This window comes from Diorhabda carinulata, chromosome 6 (genome assembly GCF_026250575.1).
Source record: "Diorhabda carinulata isolate Delta chromosome 6, icDioCari1.1, whole genome shotgun sequence".
Classification (NCBI taxonomy): Eukaryota; Metazoa; Arthropoda; class Insecta; order Coleoptera; family Chrysomelidae; genus Diorhabda; species Diorhabda carinulata.
In genome coordinates this window covers 26,036,438-26,064,173 of record NC_079465.1, presented here as the reverse complement: position 1 = coordinate 26,064,173, position 27,736 = coordinate 26,036,438, and the positions used below count along the sequence as shown (strand labels likewise).

General features: G+C 33.1%; 1 protein-coding gene across 2 annotated transcripts in view; it reads right to left on the bottom strand.

The window, feature by feature from the left end:
- Window positions 1–27,736, bottom strand: part of LOC130895955 (lachesin) — a 275,648-nt gene that overhangs the window by 10,013 nt on the left and 237,899 nt on the right. For both annotated transcript variants that reach the window (XM_057803642.1, XM_057803643.1), the window contains exon 6: window positions 2,943–3,081. In XM_057803642.1, coding sequence (XP_057659625.1) covers window positions 2,943–3,081 — 139 coding nt within the window. The remainder of the gene's footprint in view (window positions 1–2,942; window positions 3,082–27,736) is intronic.

Below are 27,736 nucleotides of genomic sequence, written 5' to 3'. Positions count from 1 at the left end.
ATGTTTCTCTGGAGTTTCCAAAAGGTCGATCGAGGTCCTTTCAATCTTCAAAATTTAATAATAAAAGTGGTAGACACGAAAAACGGGCACTACAAAGTAGGTATCTCTAGATGAATAAAGTCTTGGTTTTCAAGTGATCAAATTTAAGGTTCTTCGTCTGGTTTCAAAGATCAAGTCTCTCTAAAGACCTCGGAACCACGTTTTGCCAGTTTTTTTTGTATAATGCCTAAGCTTTTTATCAAATGCCTGAATTTGCATTGTGCTCTTACGATTTTTATACAATTTAACTTTGATCTCTAGGAAGGAAACTTATAGTTACACCCAATAAAAACAGCAATCGACCTATACCATCGAAACAGACGTTGGAAGAGTATTGATCCTCATTGCAGTTTGATGATTTCACACTGAAAGAAATACTAACAACTGGAATAAGAAATTCCTGAGCGTACACATGGACCCAGGACCCAGAAGATATCACAACGTTTTTAGCAGCGGGTTCCACTCAACAGAATTTATAGGCACGTCGAGGTTGTAGAAGAGATCACCAAGGGTGCAAAGTACAACTTATTATGGACTCTGTGATACTTCGGCAAGCACAGAGAATATACACACTGCTTTCGTGGATTATAAGAAAGCGTTTGATAGTGTACCTCATTCCTTGTGGAGGTCTAGCAGATTTACCACCCAACTATTGTAGTTTTCCTTTCAACAACGATGAAGGGATGGCGAACGAACCTACATCTTCAAATCGGTCCAAATTCCTCTAGTACTGACGAATTTTTTCACATAATAGTCATGAAACAGTCGAAGGAAGAAAAAGTTTTGAGTATTCATTTAAATTATGAGACGCTATGATAAGTGGCTTCAAAATTTCGGGATCTACATAGAAAATGAGTCTAATAGTTGTAGATTTTTGTACAATAAATATTTTTGTCGATCGGAAGTACTTTCGACCGAGGTATGAAGAAAAATCGTATCTACTACACGGGCAGGGCTATTTTCAGTATCTGTACTCGAAACGGAACTAACTTTGTGGATATACCTCGTATTTTATAGAAAAAATACATAAATATACTAAAAGAAAACCCAGATGAAACAAAAAAAAAACGTAAGGTAATCTTCAATACAAAACTATCCCTTATATTTCATTGAAAGTAATAATATGAGTGTGTATAAGTAAAAAACGAGCTTGGAAACCTTTTATGAACCTCGCGAGAGTGGAAAAATCCACTAACCTTATTTTTCCTCTTAAGGAAGAAAATGAACTTTCGTTTTTATGTCGTGAGCTTTTGTGTGTACAAAATTTATTTTCAATTCCATCCATAAATTAAGTTTTAAATGTAAGCACTATTTTTGGGTAGTAGATCTTTTTAATTGACACTAAAATTTTGATCAAGTGACGAAATATCTAATAATAATTATTTCCCGAACGTCATTAGACGTTTTTTGAGTATCTTTTCGATAAAAAGAAATACAACTACATCATTGCATACACTCAATATTCCATGAAAATTTTGCTGTCAAAAAGATTTGTTCGCATAATTTGACAATCTTGTGTCGATTGGATAACTGTACACCAACACTTATTTGCCAGATGTGTTCGAAAAAATCAGCAGAAGACGAATCGTTCTCCACCAAGACAATGCGAGCTCTCACACATCAGTTCAAACAACAAAGGTTTTGAATAGGCATCGAATTGATAGGTCATCCACCATACAATCCTTATTTCACACTTGAAGAATCAGAATGAAAAAAATGATTCGTTTAATCGCGTACAAATGTGTATTGATCTTAATGGAGAATATTTTGAAAAACCAATTGTCTATCCATTTTGTTCTACAGCTTTCCATAAGCCTTTTTTCAGTCGATAAATTTGAATAAGCCAAAATATTATTTTCCAAGGCGACCTCCTATCAATGGTACTAGTTGATCTAGCCTTGGAAGACGTAATAAGTAGAACCAGTATCAAAACGAAGGGCTTCATATTTAACAAAAGTCATTAATGATAAGTTTCTGCTGATGATGTAGCAGTAGAAAGCTTGAAGAAACCACAAAACAACTAATAACAGAACTAAGAGTTTGCCTAAGTAGCAGCCTTAGAAGGATATTAACATCGAAAGAGTTATCCAGATATACGAAAGTTCAAATATATAAGACAATTTTGAGACCCACCCTGAGATACGCCTGTGAAACCTGGATAATCACTAAACAGAAATTGGAGAAACCTGGATAATGACGAATAAAACTAAACAGAAATTGGAAATCTGGGAGAGAAAAATACCAAGAATTTTTGGAGGAAAGCAGACAGAGCTAGAAGATCAAACCAAGAAATTTCCATACTTTGCAATGAGGCACCAATCAGCGCGTTTATAAAGACAAGAAGATTACAAAGTCTAGGTCACTTAGAACGAATGGACGAAGACGGGCTTTTAAAACAAGTTGCATGGAAGATACCAAAGGGTAAGAGGAAACGAGGTAGATAAAAAAATGGTGAAGGGTAGTAACAGAAGAAGACCTTAGAGAGAAAGAGAGAAAAAAATCCAGAGCTGGAGAGAAAAAGCAAGGGATCTAAAGAAGTGGAGAGAAATTACAATGGACCTAAACGTCTGCATATAAACTTTTATATATATAACGCGAACCAGGTCGGTTTTTATTCTTAAATTGACAATTTAAAGTATGAAAACATCATCCCCCTATAGCATCCCCTCTGAATTATAAGCACCGCATGTTAAATAAGAAAGTTTGAAGTTATTAAATTAAAGTATATTTCAATAGACCAAATTTAAAAGTTAGGGTAACGGAAGAAATTAACAGAATAACCTCCGAATTCATACAAAATGTTGTACGATAATTCCAAAATCGCCTAGGTTATTATCAAGAAGCGATTGTTGGTCAGTTTGAACATTTAATTTGATTTTTTCAATAACAAAATGTATATTTACCCATTTAGTAGCATTTCTCCCCTATTTTTAATCCAATAATTGACTGTGTTTGGATAGGCTTCGACGTAACATTCAAGTTGAACGTCTGTAGCAACTGGAGCTCCAAGTAATTGATTCGGTACTTTAATTACAGGAGCGACTGTAAAAGAAAATATAATGACATAAATTGGATGTTGAACTATATTTATACATTGAACTAATCAATTTATTACTACATAGACCTTTTTATATGTTTTTTTTTGATAAATCGTTTTGGTTTTACGTCTCTTTTGATAAAAGTTTCAAATAAAATGAAAATTGACGACCAATTAAATGCTCTAAGCTCTCCAAGTTCCTGCTCAACTCTGCATCGCCTAAAAGTCAAATTGCTCTTTTCTGTATTGAGATAAACATCATCAGGAAACTGAGAAACATCCTATATAATAGGATGTAGGTAATTACGAACTTCATAAGTTTTCGTTCAAACGTTTCTTTAACTTCTTTGCTAAGACTTCCAATAAATCTTTTTCCTATAATTATGAGCTGATCTCATACTTTAGACCTCTGATGATGTGGTTAAAACATTGAAGTTTTCTTCTTTTCGATTCATCAGATCTCTACGTCCTTCTCCATCTTTCATAGAACATCTAAATCGATCACATGATCTGTCCATTATATTTTCAGCATCCTTCTGTAGGCCTACATCTCCATACATCATCCATCCGTATTCCCATCTCCAAGCTCACAACCCTGTCTGATTCCTTACATAATTTCCACTGCAGTTGATTCAGGTACAGTTTGTTTATTGTTTATGTCAAGGTTTTTTAGTTCCAGGGCTCCTATGAATTGTTTGTATCTCATTTTAACAATATAGGTACTAATAGAAAATGTTCTGCGTCAATAAAGAATGGTTTGTTGCCAATAATGAGAAATAATGTATCGACATCTACGATGGAAATCTCAAAGTAAAGACAAAATATAGATTAATGAAGAACTTTACCCTTGAATAATAAGATTTTGCCAGCTAAAATTTCTTATCTTATCATTGTAAGACGAAGCGCTATCTAATGATTCTAAACAGTGCTAAAAATCTTGTAAGGAGTGATTATTTTATTTTTGAAAGCCGGAAAATAATTTCTTTTCCCTAAACGTTCAATTAATTCAATTGGGTTAACTCGCTTTCTATTCCTCATCCAAATACATTTGAATTTGTAATGAGAATAGGGTAAAAAGAAACAAACGAAAAAAAGTCATTCAAAAAGGAATATATCCGAATTAGAATAATTTCCAAAGGCCCATCTAGTTGATATACAATTGGAAGCCTCCGTTTCCTTCGATACAAAGGAATAAAATTAATAAAAAATTATTTGTCACAGTTAATCGCGTTAAATTTATGATTGGGGGGGGGCACTATATTTGTTCTCGGGAGTAGAGAAGAATTTGTCATAGTTCTTGCTCTTCTTGGTACCTTGGAATTGCACAAGGTTTCCCGCAGGCAATGCTCGCGGTACCTGTTTAGAGCTCAGGTACCATTTATCCCTTGAGATGATTGCTTCTGCCTTGGATTGAGCCTAAATGGTCATTCGAAGAGGGCTGGAGGTAGGGTTTGAAACAGGAGCAACGTATTGATCTCAAATTTCTCGTTAAGTTGAAAAAAACACCGACTGAGTGCTATAAAATGTTGCAAGAGGCCTATGGGGACAATTCTCTATCTCGTGCGCGTGTTTTTGAAAGGTGTAACCGCTTTCGTGAGGGCTGAGAGACTACTGAAGATGACAGTGACCAAAATCAACCAAATTGTGCGTGCAGATCGTCGAATGAGCATCCGGATGATTGCCGAGGCTGTACACGTCGATGAAGAAACGGTTAGAAAAATTTTACACGAGGAATTACACATGACAAAAGTCGAAAAAATCTGTCTCCTGACCAAAAGCTCTTGCGTCAAAGGGTCTGCTTAGATTTCCTTGAAAAGTTAGAAAGGCTAGAGAAAGATCTGCTTTTGAAAGGAATTCGATGGGAACGGTAAAACAAAAGATAGCAAAGCTCCTAAAGGCCATCACCAAAGAAGACTTGAGGTGCTGAAAGACACCCAAGCTAGAACTGAAGGTTTAGACAGGGTTGTTTTGATACCAAGATGATTTCTGACTACTGCTGCTTTTTGATATTTCATTTTCAAAAGTCTTCAGTAAATTTTCACATCTTCGAGTACACAGCTAAAACTGAAACTGGTTAAAACGTTCTTATATTTATCAATTTCTTCGGCAATAGATGTATTGTAAACGGAATAATCACAAAATTCATAAGCTCCGCTGTCGTCTTGAAACATTTCCCATTTCACAAATCTCTATAATTTTTTTCTGTATTTCTTTGAGTAATTGAAAGATCTGCATTGAAAGCAACTCGACAGGAAGAAAGGATTTCAACGAAATCATTTCACTTGCAAATTTGAGTAAACGCCGATAAAGACTCCTGACCAAAAGCTCTTGCGTCAATGGGTCTGCTCAGATTTCCTTGAAAGGTTAGAAGATGATCTGCTTTGAAATGGACCCGACTTGAGTCGATGGAAGCGGTAAAGCAAAGCTCCTAAAGGCCCTCTCCAAAGAAGACTTCCAGCACGGCTTCGATCAATGGAAGCATTCAAATGTAGAATAATTTTTATAATAAAACCCATTTTTTGTAACCGGTCTCGTTATTTAATAGCCAGACCTCGTATATATAAATTTTTTCGGTTATTATTGTGCATGACCTTGTGTTTCAACGAGGTTTTATGTTATGAGAACAAAAATATAAAATTCAAGATGTTGGGTTAGTTTTATTACGATCATTATTAAAAGAAAATAGTCAAAAAACGACACGAAAGTTTAAAAATACAGTAAATACGGCTTATTTTGATTGCTCGCATTCAGTTGGCTTCAGCAGCTTTCTGCTTTCTGTTTTTTATCACCTTTATACAAATATACCATAGAGAAGTCATACTAGGAAAATTATTTTTCAGAAAACTCGTAAAACTGGTCATTAAAAACGAATCAAATTCATATAGGTACCTTTATACAGTCTCGAAATATGTGAAACAATAAAATTTCGAACGAAATCGTTTTGAATATATGTCGAACGTTTTCTGTAATCGAATGGAATATTACATGCGGGCCTTTCATATTATTTATGATCAATAAAAATGTCCTAAAACATAATAAAAACACGTCGATAAATTTATTTGTGAGTGACGTTAATCAAAGTATGTTTCGTATCAATTTTCAATTCAGATCTTTTGATTGAGAGACCCCATTTTGTCTAAAATAATAAAACTATTTCTCTATGGATTTCTATGGTTTAAGAAGAGTTAAAAAAATTCGCATCCATCTTAAAATTACTGGGATTGTTCTTAAATGGAATCTCGAAAATTCTCACATATTTTCAAAGATGTTTTTCGCGATTTTCAACCAAACGGTGAATTTTATCATTAAATTAGTTGAGACAAAAAATGCAGATCAGATAATTATCCGTAAAAAATGTCCAAATACTTATTTTTCTAAAATCCACTGTTTCTGAGATATAACGATTCAAAAATTTGTTGTAATATTATGTATGCTTCAGTATTCATAGATGGCGTTTCTAGTATTGAATCTATATAATTTTCAATTAACACTAACCTCCAAACTACACGTATATAAATTTGACAGCTGTCATAATATTAGCTTTGTTCGCGGTGGAGATCCTGAACATGTTTTGTCAACAGATTCATGCGCAGTTTGAAGCACGTTCAAGATTTAAAATTCTGTGTTCGCGGTACACAGACAACTAATTCTGAACGTGTTCTGAATACTCTCGGGTAAGTATTTTTAATTCGATGTGTGCGCGTTCGATCTACTTGCCATTTTTGTGATATTTACCATAAATTAACCTCTAAACTTTGTGTAATAAAAAACCGTAGGAGTTGATTTTGAACCTATAAATATCAAGAATGAATCTTGATTATTATATAAAGTGAATATTATATATAGTTTAATATCCCAGCTAGTTTGGATGTCAAACTGAACGTTCATAGAGGAATGCACCTTCAGAGCAGATTCTGAACCAACATATTCGGAATATGTTCAAATGAACTACCGCTTCATAGACGTTATTCTGATTGAGAGAGAAGATGAGAAAAACTCAGAAATACTTTCGAATCTATGCTTAACCTAAAAAGAAGGAAAGAAAAAAATTAGAAAAGAATCAGAGATAATTAAAAATGCGGTTGAAAAGAGAGTGAAAACCGAAGCCCCAATATTAGATACAATATAAAGTTATTGCTAGTTGTTCCATTTTTCATTTCTTCAATGCCACTATGCTACATCCCTCATTTTTATAACCTTCTTCTTCTTCTTCTTCTTCTTCACATCAGAGCCATCAATTCTTGTTAAAAATCTCTGGGGTTCCCAATGAATTATACAAGGAGCAACGGATTGGACTGCGCTAGCAAGGTTTTTCAACAATGTCAAGGGTTAGGCAACAAGGAAAAGTTGTTGGACTATATTGTCATGTGTATGTTTCATTAGTGGTTTACCAGAGGAATTCAAACAAACAAAATCGACTGGAAAGGTTACTGCGGTTGTCTTTTGCTATCTAAAGCGGATACTTCTCATTGATCTCAGATAACTTGGGTCAACAACAAACTCATATAGATATTGTCAAACATTGACAGATGACTGACGGAAAAAGGCGTGCTTCTTCTCGACAAAAGTCGACGCCACGTCGCTTGTCAAACAAAGGGAGTGATAAGGAAATTTGGGTAGACTAGAATGCACCATTCAGGACGTAATCCCCGGTGATTATCACGTATTTCACAAGCTACAGAAACAACTAGGTGCCAAACGCTTCAAAAGCACTGCTAAAATCCGAGCAGAGGCCACAAGCTTCCTCAAGGGATCAGCGTCTTCTTCGACAAGCTGGAGAATCAATGTATAAATTTGGTACAAACCTCGTGTGTAATTTTTTTTATTTGTACAATATACTAGTTACGGTTTATCCGAATGTTTTATTCATTTTATTATCAAATTTTAATATAACTATGGTTAATATGAAAATGCACAGTTTATCCCAAAGATCCTTGTACATTATTGTAAAGTAGTCGGGTAGAATCGAGTCATCCCAAATTCCCATTATTACAAAAAGGATCACATCCGAATTATCCTACAAATTAAACAGGTACACTGACCATAATATCCCTGATAATCTCGGGGTAAACCAGAGATAAATCTAACGATTATGGCGATTTGTTGTAGATAAGAAGAATGTTGTTTTCGAAAATGTATACAAGATAAAAGTTTATCATAGTCGTATGCTAGTTATTGCTAGCTTCCTCATATTATCTTTAAATTTTTAAAAACATTAGATGGAACGGTCATAGGAACGGTTACTGATGTAAAAATGATCATGCACCATTTTGTACCATTATATACTCTGCTGGCTGCTTTTAATTAGTCCAAAAGAGTGAAAAACCGTTTCTAACCTTAGTTCCTTGTCATTTTTTTTTTCACTGGAGACAATAAGAAGAAGAATTGAACGTAATTATTGAACGTAATGTTTGGTTCCAAGCGCCAATAGTTGATTAATTAAATAATTTCTTAACCTAACCTAACCTAACTTTTGTAATACATTTTATGGTCTTAAGAGCCTAGACATTTTCCTATGCAAATTACAAACCTATCTTGGAATGGAACCTATAGAATTGGCAACCATTTACACGCCCATCATTCCCACTAATCACATTTTAGGTCGGACATCGAAAAGTCGCTGGATGGACATGAATTTTCCACCGTCGAAACTGCAATTTTGCAATTTATTGCACATCTCTAGCACTTGTAATAGCGCTGATATAAATTACCAAAAGTGAAATATTTTTACTGCGTTCTCACTTCCTATTGAAACGCGCCAACCTCTTGCTTACGTCACCAGCGCCGATTGAGTTTCGCCCGCCAAGCTACAACAGCATGTCGTGTAGTAATCGGTTTTGTTGTGAAGATTATTCCTTCAATTTTTCAAATAGCATTTTAAAAATTTCCAAATTACGATACGGGGTAGCTCGACGTGAATTTTTTTTTGCGTCCGTAAAGGATTTAACCCGATTATTCAAATTAACGTTTAATATGGAGCAATTTTGATTTTTTTGAATATATTATAATCGTTATTTGTTATAAAATGACTAGTCATTGCAAGTGAATTAATATGAAGAAAGTCGTCTGAAGAAACATGTTAAACAGGCTGGCCGCTTTCCTATAAAATCGGCGCTGATGACGCGGTACTTATTTGGAAGGCATCTTCTGTGGTATAAACTATATCCAGCCTTTTAAACTTGACTGGACTTGAAACTGTTTCGTATTTGCTTGATGTAATTTGTTAATCTTTTACTTTTGTTAAAAATATTCGAATGTAGAAAACTAGATTTTTATCAAATACTTTTATAGCAATTTTGCACAGAATCTAAAGAATTTTGGATTGTTTGGAATGAACAAAACTATACAAACATCTTTTGTTATACATTGTTTCATTAAGACGAACTAATTAACACATCGGTTCTTACAAAGGTAATTAATTGTCTGTTCTGAGACAGACATCGTATATTCGAGTTAATTAATCTGTAGTGAAATAACATGTTGAGAAGGAGTGCTCTTTCGTACCCAAGGGGTTAACGAAATAGTTTATACTTGAAAGAAAACAATATAATATCCACGCTTGTTTATTTGTTTTGTTTGCTCTTGTTTGAGTCATTTTAAATGTAGAATTACAAAACATTACACTTCTTTCAATAAGATTCAGCATTTTTTTTTATAGGTAAACAATTCTTTGGCATTGGAAACCGATTTCACAACGTGGAAGATTTCGTATTCTTGGATTTTTCGGCAAAATAAACTAGAATATAATCACTTACAGTTCAAACTTTTTTAAGATCTCGCCATTGCATAAAAAGTTGATACTCGTGTTGATATCTCCACCTGGATTTTGCTGGTAACAAATCAGCACTGGCTTGAGTCATTAGCTCTAAAGCAAGGTCTATATATCTAAGTCTATGTCAAGTATACATATTTCCTACGCAAAAATTTTTGTCACGCAAGCTATACGGCAGTTTTGTACTTCTTTTTGTGTAATAGCTGAATTAGAATTTCATTCATAACCAACAAGAAAGTTGAACAAAGAAGACGTTGTTGGATGGAAAATTTGTACGTAAAGAAAAATTAATGTGATTGAAACCATACACTGAATATTGCGATATTTTACGTATTTATTACTATACACTACACTAACTTATAAAAATTCCCTCATCACTTAACTAACTTTAATAATTTATTTAAATTCTTCGATTATTTCGTTTCGTTTACTACGACTATTTATTGTAAACTGACTAAACTGCGCTACACAAACTCTTTATATAACCCAAAAGAATTCTAAGAGTTTTAGAAAATATAAAACAAATAAATAAACCTTCCTAGAAATTAGTCGAAAGGATCAATGTAAATAAACCACTTGCTATAATAAAAATGTATAAAAAATAAATATCAAATGTATTCCGTGGTTTATAAAAAGTAAGTCAAAGACGCCGCGAGTGATTTTGCCGAATTTTAGAATTTCAATACTTCTAGACAGGACCGGCTTAAGAGCGTAGACAATATTTTCTACCTGGATGATAGTAATGGTCATCTTTGTGACGTAAAAATTATGTCAGATGTGGACTCCTCACCTTAATATATTTCTGGATTTTCTTTCTTATGTTCTACGATGTGTGAAAATAGTGAAAAAAATCATGATGAGGTAAAATTGTTGCGGAGGGGGTCCCTATCAGAGCACAATGCATGGATAATGTTTATAACTATAATGATAATTAACAAATAACAATTATTTAAGCTGGTAGATCAATCTATGGGGTTCTTCGGGAAATTTTGTTGTCTGTTTTAAATAATAAAACTTCGATTTTGATAAAAGACCGGAAATTTTTGATTAAAGATAGTCCAGTCAACAAAAATCGAAGATGCCTTCGCAAAAACTGCAAAAGATATAAACAATTAACTAAAAAAAGGGGGTTTGGTGTTTTGCTTATATCTCAAAAACTATTTGAGATACTCTGTATCTGCAAAAAGATTCGGAAAGCGGAGAAAATTTCATTGAAAGCCTCGCCCCCTTCGAACTAAAAAAAATATTTCAATGATTTATTTAACTTTTTAATTTGTCGCTGACGTAAATTGTTAATAACAATTTTTGAGATAAAAACAGAAAACCAAACCCCCTCTTTTTAGTTAATTGTTTATTTATGTAATTTTTGTGAGCGTATCTTAAATTTTTTCAAAAACTTTGTACATGCCATTACGAATCGACACCTCAACCATATTTTTACGAACCAGCGAAAATGTTTTGATCCAAAAAGGACTTGTTGACTAGACTAAGGAAGGATTCTAAATAATAATAATTAATAACAGGATGGAGGCTGTTTACGTTGACTTTTGTACATCATTTGAAACAATTAAAAACAAAAAAAGTTGTTTTTGGGGACGAGAGTCATTAGAAGATGATCCTGACGGTGATTATTCCAGAAAATGTTAAATTAGTGTCTAAAGCCTGAAACCGGAAGAAATTACAGTAAAAAGAATATTTTCAAAAAAGTATTTTAAGGATCTAAGAATTAAAGACTAGTTATGATATGTTCAAATTGACTTGAAGGAATTTTTAAATAAAGACCGACGTCAATAATTTTTATAACAAAAAAAAAATGATAATAGGATGGAACCCATCAACAAAGAGGAGAATAAAAAAAATGGAAGGAATCTGAGGTCTCTAAGGGGAAGGGTGTGAGTTTTCAAGGGTGAAAAATGTCACATCAAGTCTTTTGGAACCAAGTCAAATAGCAAAGTTGTAGGTAATGAAAAGTTTTTGGTTTTTATTTTTATCATTTATATAAAACATTTTTTTTACACGAAATTTTGTGAAAAGTTACCTTTTTATGTCCCATTTACACTGTAATTGATTTGATTTAAAATATTTATTTTTCCACGTTATTTTCAAATAAGCACTCTAATTTTCAATCGAAAAATTTCCCGTCAAAATATCAGATTTTTTTTTAAAGTGGACGAGTTTTTTATTCGTTTAAATCTCTAGTTTATGATGGTATGAAATATATTACCATCACAATGGTAAATTTTCTCAGAAAAGGCAAAAAAGCGAAATTTTTTTCAAATCATTTGTGCAAGCGTACATGGGTGATTCCGTTCTAACTGTGATTTTTTGTATTCAAAATTTCAAGATTTTAAAATTTAACTTTTCTAACTTTTTTATGCATATTATTCATCTATTTTACTGTAAAAATAAAACTCTAAGAGGAATTTACTACAACTTCAAAGTATCACGAGCAAGACACAAATGTCGGATTTTGAGTTCCACGGTACTGACTCATTTATCCACGGTACTGACATGGTAACTTAAGATATTAAACAACAAGTGCATCAATTTTCCTCAGTTTGATCATAAACATTAGAATTTATAAGGTAATTAGTTTAAATCATTTGTTACGACAAAAAAAATTAATAATTTATCGGTAAATTCTAGGAATGGACATGACACGGTACTGACATTCAAGTGATGTAGTATAAGTTTTCTTTAAGTGGCAAGTTATATTGTATAAAAATAATGTTTAAATATCTTAAGAATTATTCAATTAACACAAAATTTTTATTAATTGATTATTAATTAATGACTAGTACAAAAAAACAATACAGGACATTGAATATCACAGTTATAATGGAATCACCCACATAAAGTTTTAGATCCTGTAATTTTGCCTGAAATCGAAATAAACCCTCAAAAATTTACGCTTTCGACATCAGATCGCTCGTAAATTATTTTTCCCTCCATTTTTTATTATATTTACCTCCATTTTCGATAGGTTTCATCATACTATTATTTTTATTCACTTTTTATGATTTTTAAAGTCTTCCACCCTGATCTAATATAAAAACCGGCATTATTTTTGAGACCACCCCTGTATTTAAGTAACAAGAAACGATATGCAAGTCTCACAGGAGCAACCAGTAAATTACCAAACTCTCTAAATCTCATAAAATAATGTTTTGACGTAAATATAATTCATACACTCGTTTTTTTTTTCACTTAATTTTCTCGAGAAATAAATTAAACGCGTGATTGCACGTCAAGAAAGAGAAAATGGAAACGAATATAAAGCAGACGATACAAAGCAGCAGTCGGTTGAAAAGTTTTTGATTTTAATGAGGATTTCTGCCTGTGACGCTTCAAAACAAAGTACGACAAACAAGTGAATATGAAAATTTCACCGGTACACAAAATACTTTGAAAGTTGACGTATAATAACATGAAAATCATAAAAGAAATATTTAATGATCGGATCGTTTATCGCGTCAAGCAATATCACTTGAGCGAAAGCAATAAAAATAAGGTTAATGTTCATAAAACATACACACCGGTATAATTAGTTTCTGACATTGTCATGAAGAAGTTTGACATTTGACACATAATGGTGTGAACGTACTATTTACAGATACTTGAAACATTCATCGATTATTTTCCCGCGATTATTTCCTATGACTTTCCACGTGAATTAAACCAAAAGATCAACTAGTTTCGACAGATGGATTTATGCATTTGAACCCATAACCGAACAAGAATAGATTGTATGGTTGGGGACATCAACATAGAACGGTCACTTCGGATTGGTACACCAGCCAGAAAACATCGAAAAAATCAGGGAAACCAATCGCAGAAGATTAGCTCTCACACATCAGTTCAAACAAAAACGTTTTTGAGCAGACAAAACATCGAATTGATGGGTCATCCACCGTACAGTCCTTATTTAGCACCCGATGATTTCTTCTTATACCCGCAGATAAAAAATAAATTGCGAAATCGACGTTTTTGGGTACCTCAATCGATATTTTAACCAATTTCGTCTCATATTACTTCGTTTTTTGTTGAAAAAGAAGCTTATGTTCAGAACACTCTGTAAACTAAATTGTTAATATTTCTATTTCTTATGAAACAATAAGTGAAGAAAAAACTTTTTTTGTTAGTTCTAAATATATTTTTTCTATTGAAGTTTCTTAATAAAAATAAAAACCAATCAACCGACCGTTAAATGAATCGCACCAAACAGTGACACCTTATATCGTCCGGAAAATAGCCGCTTCCGTTTATCTTCGATTTTCCGGCGACCAATATTGGAGTCCGAAAATGTCATTACATTTCAAGTTTATAAGAAGAGAAATCAACAAATTCTACGGAAATTCCAGCTATAAAATCCAATTTAATATATGGAACTCAAACTACCTAGTTTATAGACGGTTTACGCAGATAATACACAATATCTGGAGGTGGAATAATTTTTTTTCTACCCTCTATTTACAAAATAACTTGTATTCCAACAGTTTTTTTAGCGCTTAAGGCGGTTGTTTATGGTTAGAATGGAAAAAACGTTAATTTTATTTCACGAAGTGACATTCGTCCACCTCTATAAAAAAGAAATAACAAGTCACCTCTAATTTTGACAACACATCTCATGAACTGACTTGATTAATCAGTAGTCAGTAGGCCTTATAGGTTCATGACTTTGAGTCTCTTTTCTCCAACTCGTTTCGCTTAGGGCTGCATTGCGCCAGTTCGCTTTCACCGTGCATCTAGAAATTTTCTACGTGGACGCTCTCTTTTATCTTTTTGCACCTTCTACACTTGTTAAGGCTCTTTTCACCCACCTGTTTTACTGGCTATACGCCCTTACCAACTCAATCTTCTTGCCTTTACCATATAGCCAATCTCTGCCTGACCATATATCTCTGTAGAGTGCTGTAGAAAAAATAATGTATGCAACAAGTGCATAAAGTGATTTCTTTTCACTTATAGAGTTGCCGCAATAGTCTGAAAATCATTCGTGGCACAAGTGACACTTTATGACTACACTATTTGTCATCATCATCATCATCATCATCATTATCATTATCGTTATCAAACATTCAGTACCATCTACTTTTGGACATAGGCCTTTACCACTAGCAACTGTTATCCAATTGGAAACTACCCTCTTCATATTATGGAACCAGCATGTAGGTGGACGCCCTCTACTTCTAAGAACATCATCAAATAATTCTTCTTGTGCGACGATTGTTTGTTCTTTTGACCATATGGAAGGTTCAATTTCCTTTCAGGCAAGGTATTTTCTGAGGAAAACCGAAATTTCGAATAGAATGTCGAAAAAAAAAAAAGAAAGACTACCACGAGTACCTTCTTTGAAGATACTACAAGTGGTTAAAAAACTATTTTTTGACTTGGATTCAAAGAATATAGAGTTTCGTCGAGGTTCTGTGAAGAAAGAACTGTATTTTTTGTGTTTCCTTTCATAAGGAAGAATTTCAAAAATTGATAAAAGCAGTAAATCGTCTAATGATGGTGGTTGCGAACTAAACTCGATGAAAACTGCCAGAAAAAAAGCCGGAAAACTGAGAAAATGCAGTAAAGCCTCTTATTGTGACAAATTGGTTTTACGTCTGATTCCGATTTTGATTTTGATTTGTAAGAAGTAGCTCTACTTACGTGGACGGATCCAGAAGTATCTGGCCCAAAAAATAAACTCAAAATTTTGGAAAAAATGATATTTATTTTTCATCGTTTTCTCCTTTTTATAACAAGTATCGTCAGGTTCATTAACTGCCGCATCACCTCTTCATTATTGAAAAATCTTTGACCACCGAGCGATTTTTTCAAATCTGCGAGCAGAAAAGTTCGAGTGGGACTAAATCTGGCGAATAAGGTGCACGAGGTAGCAATTTAAAGTTTAATTGATTAATTTTGGCTATTTAGATAACGGATGTGGGAGCTGGTGCATTGTCTTGATGTAACAACACTTTTCATTAGCCGAATAGGGCCGATTTTACTCGATTTCTTCGCTCAAACGTTGACATAAGTTCACATAATACTCGCAGTTGACTTTTACAAGATTTTAATGAAAATTGTCCCACGCGTATCCCGAAAAACCGACGTTATGACCTTACCTACAGATGGAACGATTTTTGTCTTCTTTGGATCCGTTTCTCCCTTTTCAGTCCATTGTTTTGATTGTTATTTTGTTTCGGATGTGAAGTGATGGACCCACGTTTAATCCATTATTATAAAACTTACCAAAAACTTGATGGAAACTTCTTCACGAGCTGTTGTTGTTTCATTGTGAGCAAACACGGTATCCATCTGGCGCACAGCTTTCTCATGTCTATGCCTACTCGCGCATTTTCAGTCGACGATCATCCAGTACCGCTTTGTGGATTTTCTCCAATATTACTTAAAATTAACCATACCTTGTAGAAAAATGAAGCACGAAACATCATATTGTTACAAACAACTTCGCAAAATGTTCCGGCTACTATGGAATTTTAAAAATCCAGCGAATTCACGCGGCGTCTTTCACATTTTTCAATAAATGGAGTAACTCGTTTGATGTTTATTTCTATATAATTTTTTTTAGTAGCTTGCAGTTCATTTACAGTATTTATTCTAAATAATTTCCAGAAAAGTTCATTTATTTAGCTCTTTTTTTTTTCTAGAACTTTTTAGAATTCTATTGAAGTGTGTAAACGCAGTTATTTGTAATTTTAAATAAATAGTCGTAGTAAAAAAAGCTAATTAGTGAAAGTAATCGTGGAAATTATTATTTATAAGTAAATTATTACAAGTTAAGTGTATTATATAGTGTGCAAATAAATTGAGAACGTAAGAGAGAGTGTTCATTAATTCCACAACGAATAGAAGTACGTAAAACGTTAAATATTTATACAAATGTGATTTCATACAAAAATACTTAACCCGAAATAATATTTTGTTTCGTTTACTAAAAAATTATACACTTACGAATAAAGGATGCTTCATTATTTCAACACAGTTTCTTCGCGAGTGCTGATAATCCACCCGCATTTTGACCTATTTTCTATAGCACGTATTTTAACGTACGTCATCATTTATCAATTTACAATGGTTACGTCAAAATTTTATTGAAATCGAAAAATTAGAGGTTAAGTTAATTATTTTCAGTTTGACATTGTACATCATTCAAAATTAGCATCAATAATTTCGTCTTATTATGATCTAATCTACAATTTTTTTGTTTTATCCCCCGTATAATATTTCTGCATTGACCAGAGTTATTTAAAAAAAGTTTATATTTAACGCTCTAGTACATACACCCTCAGTAATTTCGAAAGATATGACCCAGAGAAGCAAAAGTTCAATTACATACCAAGGCACTATGTAATTTTAGAAATTTGAGGCAATTTCCACAAAATTCCAATTTAGTGGATCCCATAAAAAAGTGATATTTAAATTGGGTCCTATAATATATTCAATCCACAATTTCTTTTACACACATATAGGTGAGGGTCGATGGATGGTGCCACTTTATAAAGTAGATATATAACGAAGAGAACAGGACCGAACTTTCGTTGCAGAAGAATAAAAAAGCAGGAATGGAGGTTTAATGAATTGAAACAGAAGAAATTAGAGCAGGAGATGAACTAAAACCGGAAAAAGAAGTATAGACAAATTGTAATAGATTTTACTGTTAAAATGATCTATGTACTAGACTTATTTTTCGATGAAAAACTTCTTCTTGTTGGTTGAGAGGATGTTTGATTAAACCAAGTTCTAAAGTTCTGACTGTAGCTGGTGAAACTATCCATCAGGCTTGGTAGATCTTCTATATTAAGAGTAAATACAATTTGGTCATTTGATTTTGTTTAGCCTATATTAATTTAGCAGTAAATTAGTTAAGTGTAGTGGCAGTTTTATCCGACTCAAGGCCCCAGCGTTTGACGTCTACGTTAAACAGTTTGAGGCAGCCGCTAGAGTAAATAATTGGTCCGATAAGGAAGACGAGAAGACGCCTTAGATGTACTCCAAACTTGAAGAAATTAATGACTTCGAACAACTGAAGAAGAGGCTGTCACCAACATCTAGAAGATCTGTACCAACCGCAGCTGAAGAAACGAAGGTAGCAATCCGATGCAGACATTGACTGATTTGTCCGATTCGCTTATCCATCAACACCAGAGAATATGATGAAATGTTTGATCCAGGCATTCATTGATGGCTACGCAACTATGATAAGTAGATGACTCTTCAATGAACCCATCCGAAAACTTTAGTAGATTCCTTGGCTGCTCTATTCATATAACAAGGTCAGAACGTAGAAGGTAACGAAAGTTAATTTGACCAGATCGTCAACATGATAAAAGTTATGGTTGAGAGGAAGAAATGGAAGCTAAGATGCCGGAATTGTGAGGAACTTAGACCATGTAGCCGTTCCAGGACTCCAGCAAATAAAGAGCAACAGGAGTTGGAACACTAGAATGAGTCGGCTACGAAGGAGCAGCACAAAGATCGTTGCTAAGACCCTCTTATACTAATAGCTTCTCTCAGATGTCGCTATGACAGTGTATATATGGATGGAGAAGTGTATTAGAAGAAATATATTCTATTGGTAGGCCGTCGAACCATCATATGGCCTAAATTTTACAATTCCATTATAAAGGAACGGCTTCACGGCCCCTGTCGTGGACGATTTCGTAAATTTCTCATTTATTAACGTATTTACTTATAAAGCCTCATGTAGTCGATGTGCGAATAACCATATTGTACTTAACGCTGATGAATTTTTTGCTGTTTTCTACCGATAACCAATGAAATTCGTTTAAAAAATATACAGTTTTGATATCGAATGTAATAAACAGAGTTGTTTAGCTTTCATTAGATTGAAGTGGACTTGAGAAGGAAAAAAAAATAATCCAACGTTATCCTGGTCAGTTATTACAGAGAACAGTTAAAAGTTTGAGAAAGTGAGCCCGAGCTTTTCTCGTTTTATATCCTTCAACTGCGGATTTTCAAAGTAATTATAGAACTTAATTTACAAGGCTTTCACACGACGAGGAAAAATCATTTCTTCGGAATATCCAAAATTAAATTTCCTCTGGATTGGAAAAATGATTTTTCTTTTATATAAAGCATAATCAGAATTGGTTAAGATTTAGATAAGAGGACGATGTCAATTTTTCAATGAAAGTGTATAATCCTTAATTTAATCTTGTAAAGTTTCCCGAAATGGAAATTATTACATAGAAAAGTACTTTGTATCAACTCTGTTTGAACTATCCACCAGTCAAATATCAATTATGGGTTTTATATGGATTTTTACGATGGGTGCTACTCAAATTTTGAGATATGGCAACACTGATGTGAATATTCATATCCGATATTGCCCTCAATGTTTTCAATGTGGTCACATTTCGCTACTGGATGAATTTCGTGAAGGTAGTCCAAAATAGGCTGTGCGTAAACAGCTCATCGAGGAAAATTCGATCACGATGCTTCAAAAGACGTCTATAAGAGGAATATAAGAAATGAATCTATGCATATAAAACCAAAACTAAACAACAATCGATTCTTTCAAGACAAACCAAATCCAACTAAAGTTGTTCGGACTTCGAAGCAATTGGTCGCTTGTTTTTTCGGAATATTTTGACATGTCGCCGCCGTTCCATTAGAGCAACGTAGCGCAGCTTGTTCTGGATGATACACCAGTATTTGGTTGCCAGAAAAAAATCAGGAAAGCCAATTACAGAAGACGAATCATTCTCCACCACGAGCCTCATACATCAGTTCAAACAAAAACCATTTTGAACAGTTAAAACATTGAAATGATGTGTCTTCCACCGTACAGTCCATATTTGGCACTTAAAGATTTCTTATTATACACGTAGATCAAAAATAAATTGCGAGGTCAATGTTTTTCTACACCTGAAGAAGCGTTCAATCTTAAAGCAACCATCGAATCCCTTAATTGACGACGAGCCTTCAAGACGGTCAAGAAAAGCGACAACCAGCGATATAATCAAAAAAGTTTTTGAATTGGTACTGGATTACGAATTGAGGTTAGAAATGAGGATATTGACATATCAAAAGAACGCATTTGACAAAAGTGCGTTCGATTGAACATTCATCAGGTCTTATTGATTAGGTTCGAGCTTTTTTAAAAATTTGAGGTTAGGTTAGGTTAGTTCATACCCGAACTAAAGTATCAATCACCTCGTGACGTCTTTAACAAATTCAACTAGAAAAAAAAATGATTACAACTCTCTATAATGTAACAGTCTAAGTTGAAACCACCCTGTCTGTTCAAACTCACTATTCAGTGGTAAATTGCTGTATTATCGCGTTTTTCGTGTCGAGGAACCCTTCGAACCGTAAAACCCTTTAATCAGCAACCAAAACACATTGTTATTCGTTTGCAAATCTCTACCATGATATTTTGTTGTTTTGTGTGTTACTGTAGTTGTGTTGCGTGTGAATTGATGTCGTAATTCATGACCGTACCCTTTCCATTAAACCGTCTAATTGGACTAATTCGGAGGAAAAGTTATTTATATAACCAATCTTCTATTTCTCGATGAAATGTCTCACGATTCGAAAAGGGTTTTGTCTAATTGTAAGCACACCTTTCCTTCTAGGTTTTAGTTCATTATTTCTGGAAAATTCATAGGGAACTTTTTATTTTCCCTACACTAAAGGTTTATGTATACCTGCAAAGAGCATGCGATCTTTAACTCGCCTATCGAAGCTTTCGGATAGTATCTTCTACTAAAATTACCTAAAATTATACTTAAATAATGTTTCCTTCAGCTTAAATAACCATCATTCCATCCCAACGGTGAAATTTTTGACTTACTAAAGCCTTAGCTGACCGCTTTTGTTGAAGAACAGGAAGACCTTGATCCATTTAGGTAATTGAGTTGTTTGTTTTCCAATCTCTCGATATCTTGTTCCTTACAAGCGTCTATGGTTTGTGCGCCATTTATGGTTTAATCAAACCATATCTGCCAAGATGACTTGATCTCGATCAGGATTTGTTGTTAGCAAGTCACCATTTCATTTGGGGAATGGTTTATTGAGTTGTAACTGTTGACAAAACCTTCAGCTTCACGCAATTCATCCAGTGCTCTGTTGGAAAAATTTATCAACTGACGTGATGAACATTGAAGTCACCAGCTATAACAATATATGTGTTTGGATGGTTTGATTGCAGGTAATCGATAGTGGGAAACTCTAGGAGCTCTATTTAGGAAGCAAAAGAATTTTTTGTCGTTGTTTTCAACCACATAACATCGAGCCTGAAGGTTCAGCATTCTTTTTTCCTAACGAAGACGTCGAGAACAAAGTTATACCTAAATGGGGTGTATAAGTTGTATCCAGAATAAACAAGGTGAATCTCGGATGTTGTTGAGTTCAATTTTGTTTCTGTTAGAGCCAGAATATGAAGTTCCTGTTGTACAAGTGGAGCGTAAGAAAATTTTAGAGACCATCAGAAGGATTTTTATCACACCAAACCGCAGATTTGAGATAACGGTACATACGCACTCAAGCGCGTGGCATACAGGATACAGGGTATATCGAAAAATTGTATCAAAAGGGTATTGAAAATGTATGTACAAGGTACATCGAAAAATACTATCGATGTCCAAAGGGTATTTAAAAAAGATATACAAGGCGAATGTCTTTGGTGTAACGCCGTCGATGATTGGGTGAAAAAGGCACTTAACATGATATTATACAGGGCGGAAGAAAAGCTATCGATGGTTAAAAGGTGTTGTTGTTTTACGCCGTTCTAGAGTGGGTGTAAACGTTTATATTCGTGTTAAGACCTCGTATATTATCGAAATCTACCTTGAAGATATTTTGGTTTGACCAGCTTTCACTTGGGGATCTGAACTGAGGCTATTTTTATTTTATTTACTTTCTTTTGGTTTATTTCGTTACTTATCGTATTTTTTTCGTGTCTACGACGCGATTTCAATATGCCTCTGCAAATTTAATCAATAACTAGATTCTAATTGAGCCTTAATATAATTAACGTTCCCATTTTCGCAGTAATTATCTGAAAATAACAGCCGAGAGAAATCTATTGATATGTAATACCCGCTCATTTACTTTGAGATGTAAAAATCCGAACTAACAAGAAAAGTTCGCCTCGACAGTACGTCCAGAATTGTACGCCACGTAACCATGAAACAAAGAAAGTTCAAACGAAATCTAACAAACATGAGTCCATTGCGATGTATCGCATTAAAGGGTATACGATAGCTCACAGTTAAAGAAGTCTATTAAAACTTTTCCGAGTGAAACCGAAAGAAACAACCATAAACTAGAATCACTTAAAAGATCCCAACTTTGTTTGGATTCTATTCGAGTTACAACATTTGGTATCTTTTTTATGTATAAAATATTCTACTATCGTTACTTTTGATTATAATGGGACAAGAAACAGGATCTAATGAGTGGATTAATGTGGAATTACATGTTTCTAATTCTATAGGGCGAGCTATAGCTCTCGAATTTACGTATTACTAATTTCTTGATGATTTTTTGTACTGAACGTTTATTTATTGTTAAAATCAGTTCTTTCGTGAGTTAATTCGACTTTTATACATCGGTACATACGATTTTACGAGGGTTGCAGCTTAAGTTTATGTGAGAGCTCGCATTGACGTGGTGGAGAATGATTTGTCTTCTGTGATAAGTTTCCCTGATTTCTTCAAACAACTCTGGCAAACAAATGCTTGTATGCCAATCAGAATCGATCATTCTACGTTGCTATAATGAAATTGAGACGATATGTCCAGTTAATCGAAGCGTTTCGTGTGCGAATAACTTTTCTTGGATTGAGCACGTCTTGAAATGCCCATACAGTCGATTGTTGTTTGTAATATCAGTTTATGCACAGCATCGATGTTTTTCGGCACAAACAAAAGATTTTCGTCGACTCTCCCTCAATTCGTACTGTAGTAGGAATACTATTGAATTCGGAAAACCAGCGAAACACAGCGACCAAAAGTCGAAGCGAGTTGATCGGTCTAATCCACGTTAAAATCTATAGAATATCGATGTACGATTCAATTTCATTTTTCGACCACACGTTCTGAGTACGTTCATCATTGAAAATGTCAAACTTTATGATGACAATGTCAGATTTGACATATTCACATCAGTGCTGCCGTATCTCCAAACCCTCGGAATACATCATGAACTTCTGACATTTCATAATATCTAAAATTCCCTAGGAATATTGCGTTGTTTATGTTTCTATTTATTAGTGATGTTTATGATTCTGTAAAATTTGTAGAATTTTCAAAATTGCTTAAAATGAGTGCATGATTATACTTGTAACGATATATTGAAAGTTATTTTCAGAAAAAAGTGTTTTTAGTGTGGTATCTGAAATTAAAAGAAAACTTGTAATTTAATGTAAGTTTGATCATAGATTTTCTGCTGGAATTTCAATAATCAATTATATTTCTAGTTAGTTTATAGAATGTATTTGAATTTAGTTAAGAGGACACTCAGTTGATAGACTAAAAATTAAGTTACTTCTGTGAATCATAATAAAATCCAAATCATCCCGCAAAAAATCAGTTCTCCAGTAATTGCTAATATTAATTTTGGATTTTGTAGCTTATTCACCCAGTATATCGATATTTTGATTATGAGAGTTTTGTTAAATTATGTCGATGTCAAGCATATAAATAATACAAACAATCAAAGAAGTTGAATGTCATTTTTATTTACTAATACGTAAAACGTCGACCTTTGGAATATTAGTCATAACGATTATTTCTACCGATTTGACACTCCAGGAAAAGTCTTGCACGCATGCGCGAATTTGCACAACTAGCAAAATGGCGATGCTTGTAAACAAAAAAACTGAAATAAGGTGATTTGTTACTTGAAACTGTTTTGTTTTAATTATTTTATAGCAGTTATGGTATAGTGTTAAGATTAAATAAATAAGTTAGTGTGTATGAAGTTAATACAGACTTTAAAAATTGTCTTTATTGACTATATCGTTGTTACATTTGTGAAGAATTTGCTTATGGATGTGTAAGTTTTGAAGAAAAGACTTTATATACTTATTTTAAAGCATTCGACACAGATACTGAGACTTTTGGAGGATTACTTTCAACCGATGATACTTTTATCATATATATTTCAAAACTAGAAGATTTTTCCAAGATAATTTTGATAATATTTTAATTGAAAAACGAGTTATTCATAGATATACACAGCTATTGAAAGAGTGCCAGTTTAATCATCCATAAGGTCAGTTTCTACTTGAATATTTACAATTGTTATTTGTTTGTATACGTTTTTTTTATCAATAGAAATTACAAAACGCAGAAATGACGTCGCAAATTATTATAAAGGGTGATTCATAAAGAATGTCCAATCTCTGAACTGTAGATTCTAGACCTCAAAATATGATGATTCTGCTCAACATTTTCGCAATAATTTTTTATGTTTTCACAATTTCTCTTTGAAAATTGGCAATTTTACGGTTTTTGGCACGAGGAATCATAATTTGCACGGCTCAAGAGGATCATAAAGTGTATTGAAGTGAATGGTGGGCATTTTGAGCATTTGCTTTGAAGTTTTTTTTTTATTTTTGTTTACAAATTTGTTGTTTTTACATATTTAAGGAATAATAATTTTTTTTTATAAAAAAATTAAAATTTATCGAACTTTTTAGAAGCAAATAACTCGATAACCGATTGAGTTACACGAATCAAAGAAGAGTAACTTTTTTTTGTAGAATTTAAGGCTTTTTAATATTAAATATATAAATATAATATTAAAAATACAGAATGATTTCCAAATGATGGGGCCTTCTTGAACCTGGGGCCCGGGGTTATAGCCCCCCCAAACCCCTGGCTTAATCCGGCACTGCTAGCGCCTTCTATTAGCAATGTTAAATTAGATTGCAAATTATGATTCTTCATGCCAAAAAACGTAAAATTGCCAATTTTCAAAGAGAAATTGTGAAAACATGAAAAATTATTGCGAAAATCAAAATTTAAACTTTGAACACCCCGTATCTCGGAAACTAGCAATATTTCCATAAGGCATGTTGAGCAGAATCATCATATTTTGAGGTCTAGAATCTACAGATTGGACATTCTTCATGAATCACCCTGTAGATACACTTTGATCACTAATAAATAAGTATGGAAACGTTCTTATTTAATTTTATTTGGTAAATATTTACTTTCCTCTTCCTATTTTCCTCTGAATTAATATTTAATAATAATAATAATGATAATAACTCAAATTTTCAATATAACAAGTATCAACGTATTTTTAGAATTTCACAATTCCTATTAAATTTGAAATAACTATCTAGCTAAATTACCAAAATGTTTATCCAATTAGGATTAGTTTTATTCTTTAATTTCTATTGGAATACTTATAAATTTAATACTTATACTGTTATTAGAGAATGCATGTATTATCGATAGAAATTGAGGTTATGTTATTAATAAAATAGTATTAAATTTATTTTGGGTATATTTTGAGTTATTCTATATAAAGATTGTTCATAATTGAGTATTAAATTAATCTTTAGTATTGAAATAATTTTCTATTATCCTCTTATTGTTTTCTTGAATTCGTTTCTAGAAGTTAATGTTATAGCTATTAATAACACAAGTTTATCTTTTTTTAACGATTACGTGAACACGGTTTCCGTAAATAATTAGTTATATATGTAATTCGGGAAACTTGAAACTGGTCTGTAAAAAATAATGACCGAATTTAACAAAATACAGTGAATTATCTCTTCTGGTAAATGTTTTTTTTTCGCGTCGTAAAAAGTGGGAAAAACTATAAAAATTTTTTTGTTACGGTTTATTTTATGCCGTCCAGTCGGAGGTTTGTTGAACATTTAGTATACACAGAGTGGAACCAAAAAAAATCGTTCACCATTTAATAAATTGACGATGCAATTCCAAATTTTTTGTTGTTTTAAAAAAAAATTTGGTGGAATGTTTCTCGACGGATTCTTATACATTTCGATGTGCTAAATCCAAATTTTTTTTCACGAAATCGGTTATAAGTTGAAAAATATGAATCCCTGTGAGTTTCTCATTATTTACAAAATTGTAGTAGACGAAATTCTCTTCAAAATGCAGTGATCACTATTAGTTTTTGAATAGAGGATACTGCTGCTAGAGCGCGCTGTAAAAAACATGCTCAAGAGCAAATGAAGAAATCTCGCTTGAAACGCCATCTAGTGAACCCTTTGAGAACTTTGGGGGTGAGATAATCAGCGCTAAAACTCGCGAAAAGCGATGCCAAAAAGGAGGAAAGTTCAATTAAAGAATTGAAATTAATTGTAAAGTAATAATTGTTTTTTGTATCAATTCTTTTCTTGTAGTTGATTGTATTGTTAATTGTTGATTTCTATTACATTCCTTTCCATTATATTCATTAATTTTATTCTGTTTTCAAAATAAGTAATGAAATGGCTTGATATTATAAAAGAAGAAGATGAGTATGTAATATCACCCTCTTCACAACCCTTCATAATTCAATCAAATGATGACACTAGTTCAGACGATTCTGATTACCATTATTATTTATAAAGATACTTTGGATACTTTTTTCTTTTGTTTTATTTGCAAAAAATTTATTTTGCTTTATGGTTTTTGCTTTGAAATTTCGTTTTCCAAAAAAAAAAACAAATAGGGTACAAAAAAGGCTCAGTTCACGTCTGGTACCCTGCTTAAACCAAACTCCCTTATAGGCAAGTACATTTTACTCGTCTATTTACGTTTTATAACGGTGGCGGTGCCCGGCACTCGAAAATTAAGAGTGTCCAATGTATTTTGACTACTTAAATTTGGTAAACTGTGAGAAATTCACTAGGATACATACATTTTTTGTTGTTAAACTTCATATTCGGATTCACCACACTAAAAATCATTAGAATCCATCAAGAATCCATCAAAACTACCATTTGACTGGGTTAACTTGGTTGTGGGTAATTTTTCTAAAAATTTCGAGTGATAACTTGCATTATCCATTTCTATTAAACAGTTTTGGGGAAAGAAAAAACACTACTAGGCCAAAAAAGAAGCAGAAACCATCAAAACAACAAATCAGTAGATTGGCAGATGCTAGACTAGTTAAAATGGCGAGAGATAAATCTCTAAGGAGTAAAGATCGATCACGAAAAAAAAGAAGATGAATTTAACCTTAAAAAAAGTTATGCCCAAAATTACTTGATACGAATTGTGTAGTAATAATAAGAGATGTGAAAACAAATTCATAGGAAGTATGTTATAAAACTTCATTACAGTGTTGCCAGTAGTTTCGACAAAATCCTAAAAAATTTCTATCCATAATTTTTACAACGCTTTTTATCTTGAGAACGAATTGCGTTACGAAACTTTTTAATCAAGCAAATACCTTCAAATTTAAAATAAGTAACTATGTAAAATGTAATACGATTCATAATAAATGCTTAAAAGTAACGGTATGCGAAATTCACCCCCCTATAAAGGGGTTATTGAAAAAATACCTGCAGCTAGTCCTTTACGAGTGCGGAAAATTATAGAATTTGAAGTTTCCAGCAACAAATAAAAAATCAATTTTTGTTACCGTCTTACCGACTGTTCGCATTTGGAAAACGTCTACGTGAAGAATTAGACAGGTGTTAAACAAGCCCTTGTACAAAGAGAATATGCTAATATACAAAGATAGAAGTTAAAATAAAAGTTAAGTTAAGAAATATTAAATTTTACTCTCAGGCATCAGACATATTTTTGAAATACAGTCCACTAAACGAATCGACGCAATCACATTTTAAGAACAAAATTAGAGGTTAGGAAGATAGTGGCAGCCATGATGCAATGACAAGAGACTCGCATAATGTCAAGCAACGTGCAATATTTTGATCT